The sequence below is a fragment of the Lampris incognitus genome, chromosome 13 (genome assembly GCF_029633865.1).
Source record: "Lampris incognitus isolate fLamInc1 chromosome 13, fLamInc1.hap2, whole genome shotgun sequence".
Classification (NCBI taxonomy): Eukaryota; Metazoa; Chordata; class Actinopteri; order Lampriformes; family Lampridae; genus Lampris; species Lampris incognitus.
Window position 1 is genome coordinate 15,909,150 of NC_079223.1, and position 12,775 is coordinate 15,921,924.

General features: G+C 49.0%; 1 protein-coding gene across 1 annotated transcript; it reads left to right on the top strand.

The window, feature by feature from the left end:
• The first annotated feature begins 7,046 nt into the window (after positions 1-7,046).
• six2a (SIX homeobox 2a) lies at positions 7,047-10,328 on the top strand. Its single transcript, XM_056291935.1, has 2 exons — positions 7,047-7,721; positions 9,296-10,328. The coding sequence occupies exons 1-2, from the start codon at positions 7,162-7,164 to the stop codon at positions 9,606-9,608; spliced, it is 873 nt and encodes a 290-aa protein (XP_056147910.1). The 5' UTR covers positions 7,047-7,161; the 3' UTR covers positions 9,609-10,328.
• The last annotated feature ends 2,447 nt before the right edge of the window (positions 10,329-12,775 follow it).

Here is a 12,775-nt window from a genome sequence, read left to right on the forward strand (position 1 = left end):
ACAGACAGACAGATAGATAGATAGATAGATAGATAGATAGATAGATAGATAGATAGATAGATAGAATGAATGGAAATGACCAGTTCATTCGTTCATTCCTTTGTGATTGCTGGTTTGGAAGTAACACGCGTGGTGTATAAATGTCCCATGTCCACCGAGGAGGAATGTCCACCCTCATCAGAATACAACGCCAAGACAAACGCAAGATTTCCAACGGCATGACTAGAAGGACACCCCTGATATTGCTTCAGTTGCATCCTCTGCCCTGGAGGACCGTTCAGCGTCTGAGTAGAGGGGGGGCAATTTAACTGATTCTTTTTTTTTTAATGAGAATTTAAATTAATAAAAACGTTTTGTGGAAGTGACTGAAATGTTGGCCTTGCAAAAGTTTAATTATAATTTTTTCTCTGCAAGAACCTCAGAAAATGAAATTGGGAAGTCAAAGGGGTGCGCCCCATTTATTATTTCACTTTCACTTAGCTGATCAGTTCTAGTGAGTTCCATGGAGCTCTCATCATATGCAAATTAGATAGATAGATGGACGGCTAGATAGATAGATAGATAGATAGATAGATAGATAGATAGATAGATAGAATCAGGGCCCTTTTTCATTTACTTTCTCTTTTACTCTGAGCTGCATTTAAATCAATGCGCAAACTAACCATGCTGCCCTTTGACTGAGCCAGGGCTGACATTTGACCTATGACCCAGTGACCTTGATGAGTGATGTAGTCGGTAGTTGTTGTTTGAACAGGACCAGCCTGGGTCCAGCAGCCTGCAGCAGCCTACTCCAATACTCACACGACAGTAGGCTCGTCACACAGAAGTTTGGACAGCCAAAAGACCCCCCCCCCTACTGTGTTATCTTGATTAAAAAACAAGACTAAGGTTTATTCGATCATGCACAGAGGGCTCGGGGGGACGGTCTCTATCAAAATACCCCAAATATGCTTTCCACAGGCTTTGCAGAAGCACAACACAGGTTTTACAATTGCAGAAAAAGCTGCAGTGTGATATTTTATCAGGTAGTTACACAGCCAGTGGATATTAAATAAATTCGTTATTAAATGCAGCCTGTTCATATTATTCTGTGCCCATCCATTTAAATCAATATCGATTATAACGTGAAGTGAAGGCACTTTGTAAAGGAGCAGAATTTCCCTAAGCTTCATAGTAAAACAAAAAACAAAACAACAAAAAAAACAAAACAGAAAAATAAAAATAAGAATAAAGAAAAGAAATAGTCCACAAAGTTATTCGGTAATGGTTTGCAGGCCTATGAATACATGGTATCCCTCCGCTTCTGCAGCGGAAGTTAAGATGAATGCAAAGGCCGCACGATGTGCTCTGTAAACTTGCAATAATAATAATAATAATAATAATAACAATAGTAGTAATGATAATAATAATAATAACAACGCATAATACGTAATACATGATTCGGCGCTGCAGACTGTCTGCACTTCTTCACACGTTGCCGTAAAGCGGCGCCAGGCCGACAGACAGGTGTGAGGGGTCCTCCAGGGACTGCGGAGCTCAGGACGCCTGAGATGTCGCAGAGGTGCTGCTGGAGGGGCTCTCCTCCCCAAAATCACAGCCGACACGCGTGCAAAAAAACACAACCCCGGCGGGCGGCGCATAAAGAGCCCAGTGTGCCTCCGCCCCGACCGACTCCTGCAAATAAACAGGAATCAAACGCTGTGATTGAGCGTATTAATATGGCGAGCGGACGGTGCGCCCGGGCCCGCTCGCGCGCCTCGCACGCTCCTCGCTCCGACGCCCCCCCTCGCCCTCGCCGCTCCGGTGAGAGGCCTCGCGGAAAATGAATAGCCACTTGTTGTCTCAAGCGCGCGGCGCACCACCTGCGTTTATGGGCGCACGTCGACTGCGCCTGCGCGGCACAGCAGCGAGCCGTCGGAGAGGACGCGCTGCCTTATCTCTGCGTAGCGCTGTGAGACGTGCGGCTGAGGGGCTGAGCAGAGCCGTCTGTTGCTCTGTGTCCCCGGAGACGTCAGTAATCTAACACGAGAGCCACAGACCCCGGGGACGTCCGCGTTATTACGCGCGGCTGAGCGAAAGCTGGACAACTGTTGCTCGAAACTATGCTCCGTCCTGTAAGTTAAGACAATATCTGTTCATTACCCCCCCCTCCTTCCTCCCTCCCTCCCCTCCACTCTTTTCGGTGTTGTCAAACCTCCTCCCTGCTCCCCGGCCTCTGGGGTAACAGGATAGATGTAAACAACCAATTATTGGAGAGCCCTCATTCATATTCCGTTAACCGGGAGAGACGTGGAGGTTCTGGTTCTCATAATCTCTCCCCTGCCTGCCTGTGTGTCATTTCTCCTCTCCGGCTACCCCACATTCAAATTCTGCTGGGGGGTGGGGGGGGGATTCATCAGCCTTCGTTGCGCTCGTCATGTTTATACGTACACAACAGTCCTGCAAACCCCATCCCAGACACACGCACACACGCGCACGCCGCTACACGAGGGCCCACGCGCACGCGCGCCGAAGCACATCTTGTAATAATCAGCTCAATTAGTGGAGGTCGCGGTGCAGAGCGGTGGAGGTTAGCGGTGGGAGGTTGTGAAAATAAGGGCGGGGGGGGTTGGCTATTAGGAGAAAGGCGATCTCCATTCATCAGCGGCGGTAATAATCACCGTTTCGGGGCGAGCCGCGGCGGGTCCCGGGGCCGCAGCCCCTCTGATCAAGCTGATCCGTGGAAACAAGTGGTTTACAAACACTGTCAAGAGACGGACGGGGGAGCCTGACTCGCCCCGTCCCACAGCCCTCCCTCCCTCCCTCCGTCCGCTGGCCTTTGACGGACACTTGAGGTTGTGACCATATAGGCCGGCTGACTGCCATCCCCCCGTCCGTCTCCCCCTGTCAGTAAGGAATCAATTAGACCCGCCGTTGACAGGGACACGCGGAGCGTCGGTATGCCAGGGGAGCGGCTGGCGTGGGTTCGAGCCCGGTGGCTCTGCCCTACACGGACACATAAAATACTTATAATAAGGGCTTTATTTCCTTACGAGGGATTTTGAAAACCGATATTTTTTTCATTATATATATATATATATATGTGTGTGTGTGTGTGTGTGTGTGTGTGTGTGTGTGTGTGTGTGTGTGTGTGTGTGTGTGTGAAGAGTTCAGAGGCCGGGGCCTGTGAATAAATCACCTATTTCATGTAAAAGCCGGAGGGCAGAAGTGAAGCCTCCGCCGTTGGAAATAGTGCGATCATTGTGAGGGTGTCATGGTGTGTGTGCGCGCGCGCGCGCGCGTGTTTGAGGTCCGTTTAGTGGCGCGAGGGAGGCCTGTAGCTGTTTGTCCAAGATGGCCGGAGGTGATAAGCTGATGTGGGATCGTGTCAGAATGGCGCTGGTCACTACAGGGCTCATTTTCACCGACGCTGTGACGGTCTGTCATCAGCTTGTCTCCGTCTGTTACTGTCAGCGCTTCGCTCCCCGTTTCAACACAAATGTGTTTATTTAGCCCGCAAGGTTGATCGAAGTTGCGATCGGAGGATCAGATCATGTAAGCTGTTGCTGTTGTTGTTGCTGTTGTTGGTCGTGTTAATAACACAGCGATATCGGAGCGCATCGCGACCGCTGAGGCGGGCGGCCCGGCCAGTGTAGTCGGCGCCTGGAGCAGAAGAGCGTTGTGTTAAACGCCCGTTAGATCTGACGCCGGATCTTTCCCCTGGCCCGCACTTACAGACGGACTACTGACAAGATTAAATGGCCTCCTTGTTTCTCTCGCGTCCCGTTTCCAAGGCAGGCCTCGTTCCCCTGATGATTAACATCAGTCAAACTAATGCCCTAATACCTCTGTGAGGACTCGGCTTCGGGCGAAACCCAAGTCAGTTTATTAAAAACCGGGGGGGGGGTGTAACTAGCACGCGCCGCCAGGCTCTATAGGTGGGTTGCTTAACGAGGCTGCTCCTCTCTGCTGATGAACGACTGACATTTGCAATTAGACTAATAATAATGTCTCGTGAAATTATTATTATTATTATTTCTTTTCTTTCTTTTTTTTTACCGGAGCTTAAACAAGACGGTGCATGACCGTCCTTAAATAATAATAAAAACGAGGAGCCTACATGTAATATTATTCAGCATATAATATTTGTAATATTATATGCAACAAACAATTAAAACACGACTTGTATTTTTAACGTGTTGGTCAGAGTTTAGCTGTCTGCGCTGCGTGTAGCTCCACTTAATAATAGTAATAATAATGATAATAATGATAATAGTAATGATAATAATAATAATAATAATAATAATGATGATATTAGTCAAGTCAAGTCAATTTTATTTGTATAGCCCAATATCACGTATTAATAATAAAACATAATAATAATAATAATAAGACCTGGTCATTTAAAATGGCGAGATGAAAATATGATATGTGCACTAATGACGCTTATTAGCAGACTCATGAAGGCTGCACATCACTCCCTGAGTCTGGCCCTGTCATCACCAGCCGCTCACCAGCCGACACGGAAAATAACAAATAACAACACCAGTCAGGAGTTCACATCCTCCCTCCCCTGGCAGGGTGTGTTGGCGGGTTTACCTGCAGGGACGGCGGGTTTTGTGTAGTTTCCCTCAGAAATATGTATTTTGTCTGCGGCTGCTTGAGGCTGGTGCGTCACGCAGCCCGCAGAGGTGAGAAACGTGAGACACGTTGGAAACACGTCTGGAGCTGCGACCCCCTCCCCTCCTCCAGCTCCTCCGCGGAGGACACGGACAAAGAAGACACACAGACAAACCGCTGGACCATATATATATATATTTATATATACATACACACATATATATATATATGGTTTACACATGGTTTATATATATATATATATGGTTTATATATGGATAAATATAATATATATACACATATATGTAATCCACTGAGTCAATATATATATATGGTTTTTATATATATGGTTTGTATATGGATAAATATATAAAATACAATATATATATAATATTATATATACACATATATGTAATTCACTGAGTATATATATATATATATATAATCCAGTGAGTCAAGTAAATTCCGTATGAGACAGTACAAGCCTGTTTGTATCTTTTAACAAAGATATATATGTATATGTATATATATATATATATATATATACACATATATATGCGCGTGATTCTGCGCGGAGACAGATGTGTCGCCGCGTGTGTGTGTGTGTGTGTGTGTGTGTGTGTGTGTGTGTGTGTGTGTGTGTGTGTGTGTGTGTGTGTGACTGATAATAGCAGCGCTAATGAATAGGTCCCAAAGGTAAGGGGAGGGGGGGGGTGGGATGTCAAAATCTCTCCGGTCAGTCTTTGGTTGGATAGGCAGTATTGAAACAGACGGTGACGCGCTCGTAGACCACCTGCTAGTCGTCCCAGTCAACCGGACGATGATACGCAGCGGAAACAGGCCGGCGACGCCATTTTCACCACCACCGTTGTGTCGTTGACATTTCCAATAATAATAATAATAATTATAATAATAACAGGGCTCACCGAGGGAAGGCTGATGCGGGTTTTCTCCTGCGCTGTCTGTCTGTCTGTCTGTGTGTCGCCCGGTATCCGCCAGGCTCCCCTCTCCTGTCGCCGACCTCCTCCTCTCACCTCCTCTCCTCTCCTCTCCTCCGTCACACAGGCCAGACAACACGGTGATCCCCTCACCGCTCCCCGGGCTTCGGTGCGTTTCCCACTTCCCAGCAACCCCGGGGCTGACACGCGCTCCGTGTACTCACAGAGGGAGGGGGGGGGGTAAGAGCTCTTTGTTATTTGGTGGCCACGGGTCAATCTGACGTGTGACGCCGCGCCACGGCTTGTTTAATTAGCTAAAATGAACCGTCTCTCACGCTCCCAACATCATCTGGAGCTGCTGTCTCACGGACGCGTCACCGTGAGGGGCTATAAGCGCTTCTTCACCCGTACAGATCTGCCCCAAGATCACCCCTAACTGCCCCGCAGCCTTTCAACTTTCATGCTCGGTAACACTTATTTTTTCTTTTCTGTTGTTTTTTTGGCACAGATTCGTCAGCGGCTGTTGACGTCACTGGACAACACTCTCTAAACACAACATCCCGGTCAGCGCTGGAAACCCAGACGCGGCTCTGTTTAGGCGTAAATTCTCGTTAAAGCCCCGTTAAAGAATTTATTTTAGGACAGTATTCACGGGCCGGTGGGCTCCGCGTGCGCGCACGCGTCCGGCGTGCTGCACCCCCCCCCCGCCCCCTCCATCCACACACACACACACACGCACACACACACGCAGAGTTTTGCTCTGCGTTCATTGGCTTGCCGGCCCGTCTGTCAAACTGACGGGGGACGAGGGGGGAGGAAAGGGGGGGGACTTTTAAAAGAAAAAATCTGAGCAATATTTCTACTGGTGGGCGGGCTCGACGCGAGGGGAACAATCGGATTGCCCTGCCAGGGAGCCACCTCAAAGCGTATCGGGTTGCTTTGAGTGACAGCGTAACCATGGCAAATAATTTGACTAAAACTATTGTCTTATCCCCGCCATCCCCGGGTCAGATAACCGACCAATCAGAGCTCGTATAATGGCTTTTCTTGCCAGCTTAGAATAATATTATTAAAACGAGCCTGCGAGCCTGCTCTCCGGGAGTGGGGTATGTTGAAACGCCATAGGAAAGGTGGAGGAGAACGGCGGAGGGAGCAGCAACTTTCCCTCTCTCGCTCGCGCTCTCTCTCCCTCTCGTGCGCTCTCGCTCGCTCTCTCTCTCTCTCGCTCTCTCTCGACAACTTCACGGGGAATGTCTTCCGGCGTGCCGCGCCGCGGCTGAATGGACTTGAGTTTTACCCCGCCGCGCGGCTGGATACCACACATTTCTGCCCTTCTTGTCAGTTTCGGGGTTTTTGTGCTTGAGGAGGAGTTGTCGTTGTTGTTGTTGGGGGTTTTTTGTTTTTGTTTTTATATCCGACCATGGACTTGTGTCGTGTGTCTGCTTTAATGCCTAGACACAGCCGAGATCTTGCGCGAGTGTGAGAGAGCAAGGGAGAGAGAGAGAGAGAGAGAGAGAGAGAGAGAGAGAGAGAGGGGAGAGACAGCAGGGGGGAGAGAGAGAGAGAGGGGAGACGTGGAAGTTATAGGCACAGCACGATCTGTCTGTTATCGGTCTGCTTTGCGGCCATGTCTATGCTCCCCACGTTCGGCTTCACGCAGGAGCAAGTGGCGTGCGTCTGCGAGGTCCTCCAGCAAGGGGGGAACATCGAGCGGCTGGGGCGCTTCCTGTGGTCTCTCCCCGCCTGCGAGCACCTCCACAAGAACGAGAGCGTCCTCAAGGCGAAAGCCGTGGTGGCCTTCCACCGGGGCAACTTCCGAGAGCTCTACAAGATCCTGGAGAGCCACCAGTTCTCGCCGCACAACCACCCCAAGCTGCAGCAGCTGTGGCTCAAGGCGCACTACATCGAGGCCGAGAAGCTGAGGGGCCGCCCGCTGGGGGCCGTGGGCAAGTACCGCGTCCGGAGAAAGTTCCCCCTGCCCCGCTCCATCTGGGACGGGGAGGAGACCAGCTACTGCTTCAAGGAGAAGAGCAGGAGCGTGCTGCGGGAGTGGTACACGCACAACCCCTACCCCTCCCCGCGGGAGAAGAGGGAGCTGGCGGAGGCCACGGGGCTCACCACCACGCAGGTCAGCAACTGGTTCAAAAACCGGCGGCAGAGAGACCGGGCGGCCGAGGCCAAAGAGAGGTACGGGGCAGGAGGAGTGATTGGAGCTCGAGTGTGTGTTGTTGTTGTTGTTGTTGTTGTTGTGGCTGCTGCTTTGTGGTGTGACTTGTGATGGTCGCCTGGCGGTGCGTGCACTTTATTATTATTATTATTATTATTATCATACTGAGAGTGACTGACCCACGCCAGTGCCTCTCTCAACGCCGGTGTGCACTCCCAGAGCCGGATTATGTGCATCCTAAGGCGGGTGCAGGAGAGACTAGCAAGACCTCCTTCCGCACCCTCCGTGTTTTCTTAACGCGAGCCGTAAATTCGGCCCCCGTTCGGCTCAGGGCCTCCCCCTTCCCGCGGCGCCGCGCCATCCACGCCTAACGTCAGCACTGCCGCGCGGCACTTGTTCAAATTGTAACTATTATTTGATACATTCAAAGGGAGGCACCCGCCCGCCCGCCCGTGTGTAAGCGTGTTTCCCGTATAGCTGCGTTGCTGCTTGGCGTGCCGAGCCGAGCCGAGCTGCACGCGCCCCCCGTACCGGCCCGCGCCGTCCTTGGGTCACGTCGGGGAGCTGTGGGGTACGTTTCAGAGTTTTTGAAATGTCTCCGGCAAGACACGCTGGGAGAACTGGAAGACGACTCCAGTCAGGTGCTTGGTGGGGATATACGAGGGTGTCTTCTTTCACCCCCCCCCCCGGCCACTAATTTGGCCTGAAAGCTCAACATAAATCAAGTCTTTCCTCTGGAAAAACAAAACAAAAAAAGCCTCACTCACCCAACGCAAACCGTTTTAATCCATAGCAAATGCGTGTACGCGTTATGGAGTATTTAATTTATGACAGGAGGACAGCGAGCTAATTATAATTAATAGTTATGTATTTGTTATTGGGCCACGTGTAACGCAGACTACACATTATCTCTCATTTACTTACAAGAGACTGTAGAAAAAGCTTTAACTGCCGGTGAAAATAACACGTTATGTATTGTGTGAGGCTTCACTGAAGACCCCCCCCCCATCCGCACTGCGGTGCAGAAATGTCCAACACTATTCTATTATTTTAAGATCAGGGTATTAATAGTTCACGCTTATTGACGCGTGGTGCTATTTTTGTTTGCGCGTGCGTCCGTGCGCGCGTGTGTTGAAAGGGCCTTATTTTGAAATGCTGCATCCAAGAGAGTCTGTAAAGTTTTCAAAGTGGAAAAAAAATCTAAAAGCTTTTTTTTCTCGCCCATTATAATTAAATAAGCGCATTTCACACATTTAAGCTCGAGACTTGATGACATAATTTCCGGCCACGGTGACGTCTCTAACTTTATGCACGGCAGTTTAACTCGGCGTTCTGTGGGCCTATTTCTTATACGAAATTAAGAGGGCTACGACATTTTTTATTCAGTTATGGTTCATTAATTTTTCTTATAAATTATCAATTAGGAAGGTGGCTGTGTGGAAACGTTAGACCATGTCTAAATATAGTGCGCTTTATTTAGACCTGTTGCTTAAATATACTAGAGAGAGGGAGAGAGAGTGTGCGCGCGCGCGCGCGTGTGTGTGAGTGTGAATACAGTGCTGGGTGGTGAGCTTGTTGTGTTTCATTTTCGCAGGGAAAACAACGAGAACTCCAACGCCAACAGCCACAACCCATTGACTTCTTCCATGAATGGAAATAAAACTATATTGGGGAGTTCGGACGACGACAAAACGCCCTCGGGGACGCCGGATCACACGTCCTCTAGTCCGGCCATGCTGCTGGGCTCCAACCCCGGCCTACCGCCCCTGCACGCGCTGGCGCCTCCGCCGGGCCCCAGCGCCGTCCCCGTGCCCAGCTCGGATTCGGTGCACCACCACCACCACTCGCTGCACCACGACACCATACTGAACCCTATGTCTTCTAATTTGGTGGACCTGGGCTCCTAAAACAAGCGGCGGGTCGGGGCGGAGGAGACGCCGTGTGGAAAAGTAACTCTTCTTCTTCTTCTCTTGTTTTTTTTTCTTGTTTTTTACTCGGAGGCATGAAACAGTTGCTCAAGCACTTGCGGCAAGGTGCAAAGGCGGACACGTGGGGAGGAGAGTCGCGCGTTGAGGCTGATGTGATGCGCGCGCGCACACTCTCTCTCTCTTTCTCAGACACACGCACGCACGCGCGCGCGGTGAAGCGGTTTAAGGGCGATTAGGTAAAAAAAATAAAATAAGTATTTTACCGGAATGTAAAACAAAGTAACAGGTTATATTGTTGAAAACAATAAAATGTCTTAATGGTTGTTACTATTAATTATCCTTGTTGCTTTAGGGGCTCGTAGAGCCGGGCTGTGGATGTACCCACACACCCGCAGGCGCCATCGCCCCTCATGTTTACACAGGGTTTCCAACAGAGCCATACACCCTTTCTTTTGTTTTGTTTTGTTTTGTTTTTTGTTTTGTTTTGTTTTGTTTCGGGGTTATCATTCAAGTGTCTTATATCTCAGCAAGCGAGAAGGTGAAATATCTTAATCTCTTGATATTATAATTATTATTATTTGTATTTTCATTTGGAGAAAAAAAAGACTGCATGTAAACTTTGCGATAAATAATAAAACATAAACGAAACCAGTCACCTATAGTTTCCTATTAAGCCTTTACAATAAAAGAAGCAGAACATATGGATCAAACTGAGGATTTGTTTGATTTATCCGATCTGACCGAGCTCGCGTGGCGAGCACAGGCTGCACGTTCCAGTCACAGCTTAATTATTTTAGATGAGGGGACAAAAGCACGCGGAACGACCAGCTAGCACTGCGTCCCGCGGTGAGATGGGTGTCTTCCGCACACGTTATTGATCTTAATTGGGCAATGTTAATCAGTCAGCAGAGAGAATTAATTTTCTTGTCGTGATTTAATTTGGCCGCGTGCATTTTAAAATAGCTTATCAGCGTATTTATTTATTTATTTATTTATTTATATTTGTGTGCATTACAGGGGACATCTTTCTATGCCTGCCTGTGAATGGTGTCCCCGCCATTACGCTGCAGAGGTGTTTAACCCCTTAGTGACCAGACGCCACAAAAAAAGTAGAACTGGCAGAAGGAAATAAGCTATATACACTCCGGTTCCGAACAAGTCCGACACCAAGAACCGTGGTGCAGATGGGATATTCCCGAGTCCAAATTAAAGCCCATTTTGCAAATTTTTCCCCTCCCCGGTATTTTCGACAAAGCAAGTGTAGGTAGGAGACGCAACTTCGCCTAACAAAAGATGAGAATCAGCACAAATCCCAGATATGACACTCACGCCAAGATACACACCAAATGTAAAAGAAGATTAAAAAAAGTTTGCATTATTATTATTATTTTTATTATTACTATTATTGTTATTATTTATTTATTTATTTATTTTACTGCCGGTACTTTTTATAGTGTCAGCGGTGCGCGCGGGCTTGCACGTGGGTAGCGCTGTTAACCACATCCACGCTTCATTGTTTACGGTGACCTTTGAGAGCGGCGCAGTGAACCAGCACTTCCCCAAACACCCTCAGGTGACTCAGCGAGACGCCACTCCACTGCTCATCCCTTAAACGCGCGGAGAGATAGTGTGTGTGTGTGTGTGTGTGTGTGTGTGTGTGTGTGTGTGTGTGTGTGTGTGTGGCCGGCCTGTTGAAGTGCGCGCGCGGGGGGCTGATACGTGGCGCTGCTGTGCCGTTATTTACCGTCCAGTGAACGCTGCTGGATGGAAATCGTGTGTGTGTGTGTGTGTGGGAGACAGAGAGAGAGAGAGAGAGATGGTGGGGGTGGTGGGGGGGGGGGCGCTACTAACCGACTCAATTCTTACTTTGTTTCGTCGTCTTTATCGGAACAAAATAGAAATAGCCAGCGTGTCTAATGAATAGGGGGGGGGGGCTGATAAGTGAGGAGCGGACCGGCCGGACGGTTAGAAATCAAACCGGTGTGTTTTTATTTTTATTTTATTTTTATTTTTGTTGCGCAGAGCGCCTGACTCGGCTGCAGCATGCCCGCCGAGCGTTAGCCGTGCCTCTGCGGAAGTGGGCAAACCTCCGGTGCTCTCTTCCCCCCTAAACGGCTCTTAATGTTGAAGTGATGACACCTTAATATCTCTCCTCGCGTCGGCGCGGAGAACAGAAGCGTCCCCCCCCCCTCTCTCGCTGTGTGTGTGCGTGCGTGCGTGCGTGAGTGTGCGCGCGCGTGCGTGCGTGTGGAGGCGAACAGAAAGCTGGAAGCGCGTGTTGAAAGAAGACACTTTGTTTAAACAGCCTCGGCCACGCAGCCTCGGCCTCGCGACCCCCGCAGCCCGGCGGGCGGCGCGTTACTGCAGGACACGCCGAGAGAAACAACACGTGGCTCGGAGCCTACCTTTCCCCAGGAAACGCCAATCACCTCCTCCTCTCCTATACTTACATATGGAGGTTAAGACCCAAAACAGCCGCTCCTCTCCTCTCTCTCTCTCTCCTCGCCCTCTCGCTTAACCCAGTTAGCTTAAGAAAACAAGAAAGAAAAGCCCAACATGCAGCCGTCATGCCACGGGCCTGGATCGATGCAAGACATATTTAACACTGAAGTAGCTTCCATGTAAAGGCCGCCTTTTGCTAAAGCTAGATCAGGCTCGTTGGACAGAGCAAGTGATGAAAACCTGTGCGTACAGAGCAGGCTAAGACTAAAGCGATTATTAATTAGCAGTAATCACATCCTTATGCGAATTAAATCAAAACCAAAGACGTAGCCGCAAGAGACATGCATGCATATGTATATGTGTTTATATGTTGTGCACATATGAATATAGGCATGTATCAACATACACACACACACACACACACACACACACACACACACACACATATATATATATATATATATATGTGTGCGTGATGCATGAAACAAGTTTGTACTGAAATGTATTAAAGTTTTTTCCTACATCAATCTTTATATATATATATATATATATATATATTCATATGTTGTGCACATATGAACAATTTTCCTTTTGCCCAAGTGTTGGGAATGGAGCACGTGTCGCCCATGACACGGCCCAGTTCATGGAGGGCGATTATGCTACACGTGTACGTGTATCCGAGAGCCCACTCGTTGTAACCAGCA

Excerpts from the sequence above, each read along its gene's own strand:
- six2a (XM_056291935.1), top strand. The coding sequence starts at position 7,162 with ATGTCTATGCTCCCCACGTTCGGCTTCACGCAGGAGCAAGTGGCGTGC. Across the intron at positions 7,722-9,295 it reads GCGGCCGAGGCCAAAGAGAG|GGAAAACAACGAGAACTCCA; the intron begins GTACGGGGCAGG and ends TCATTTTCGCAG.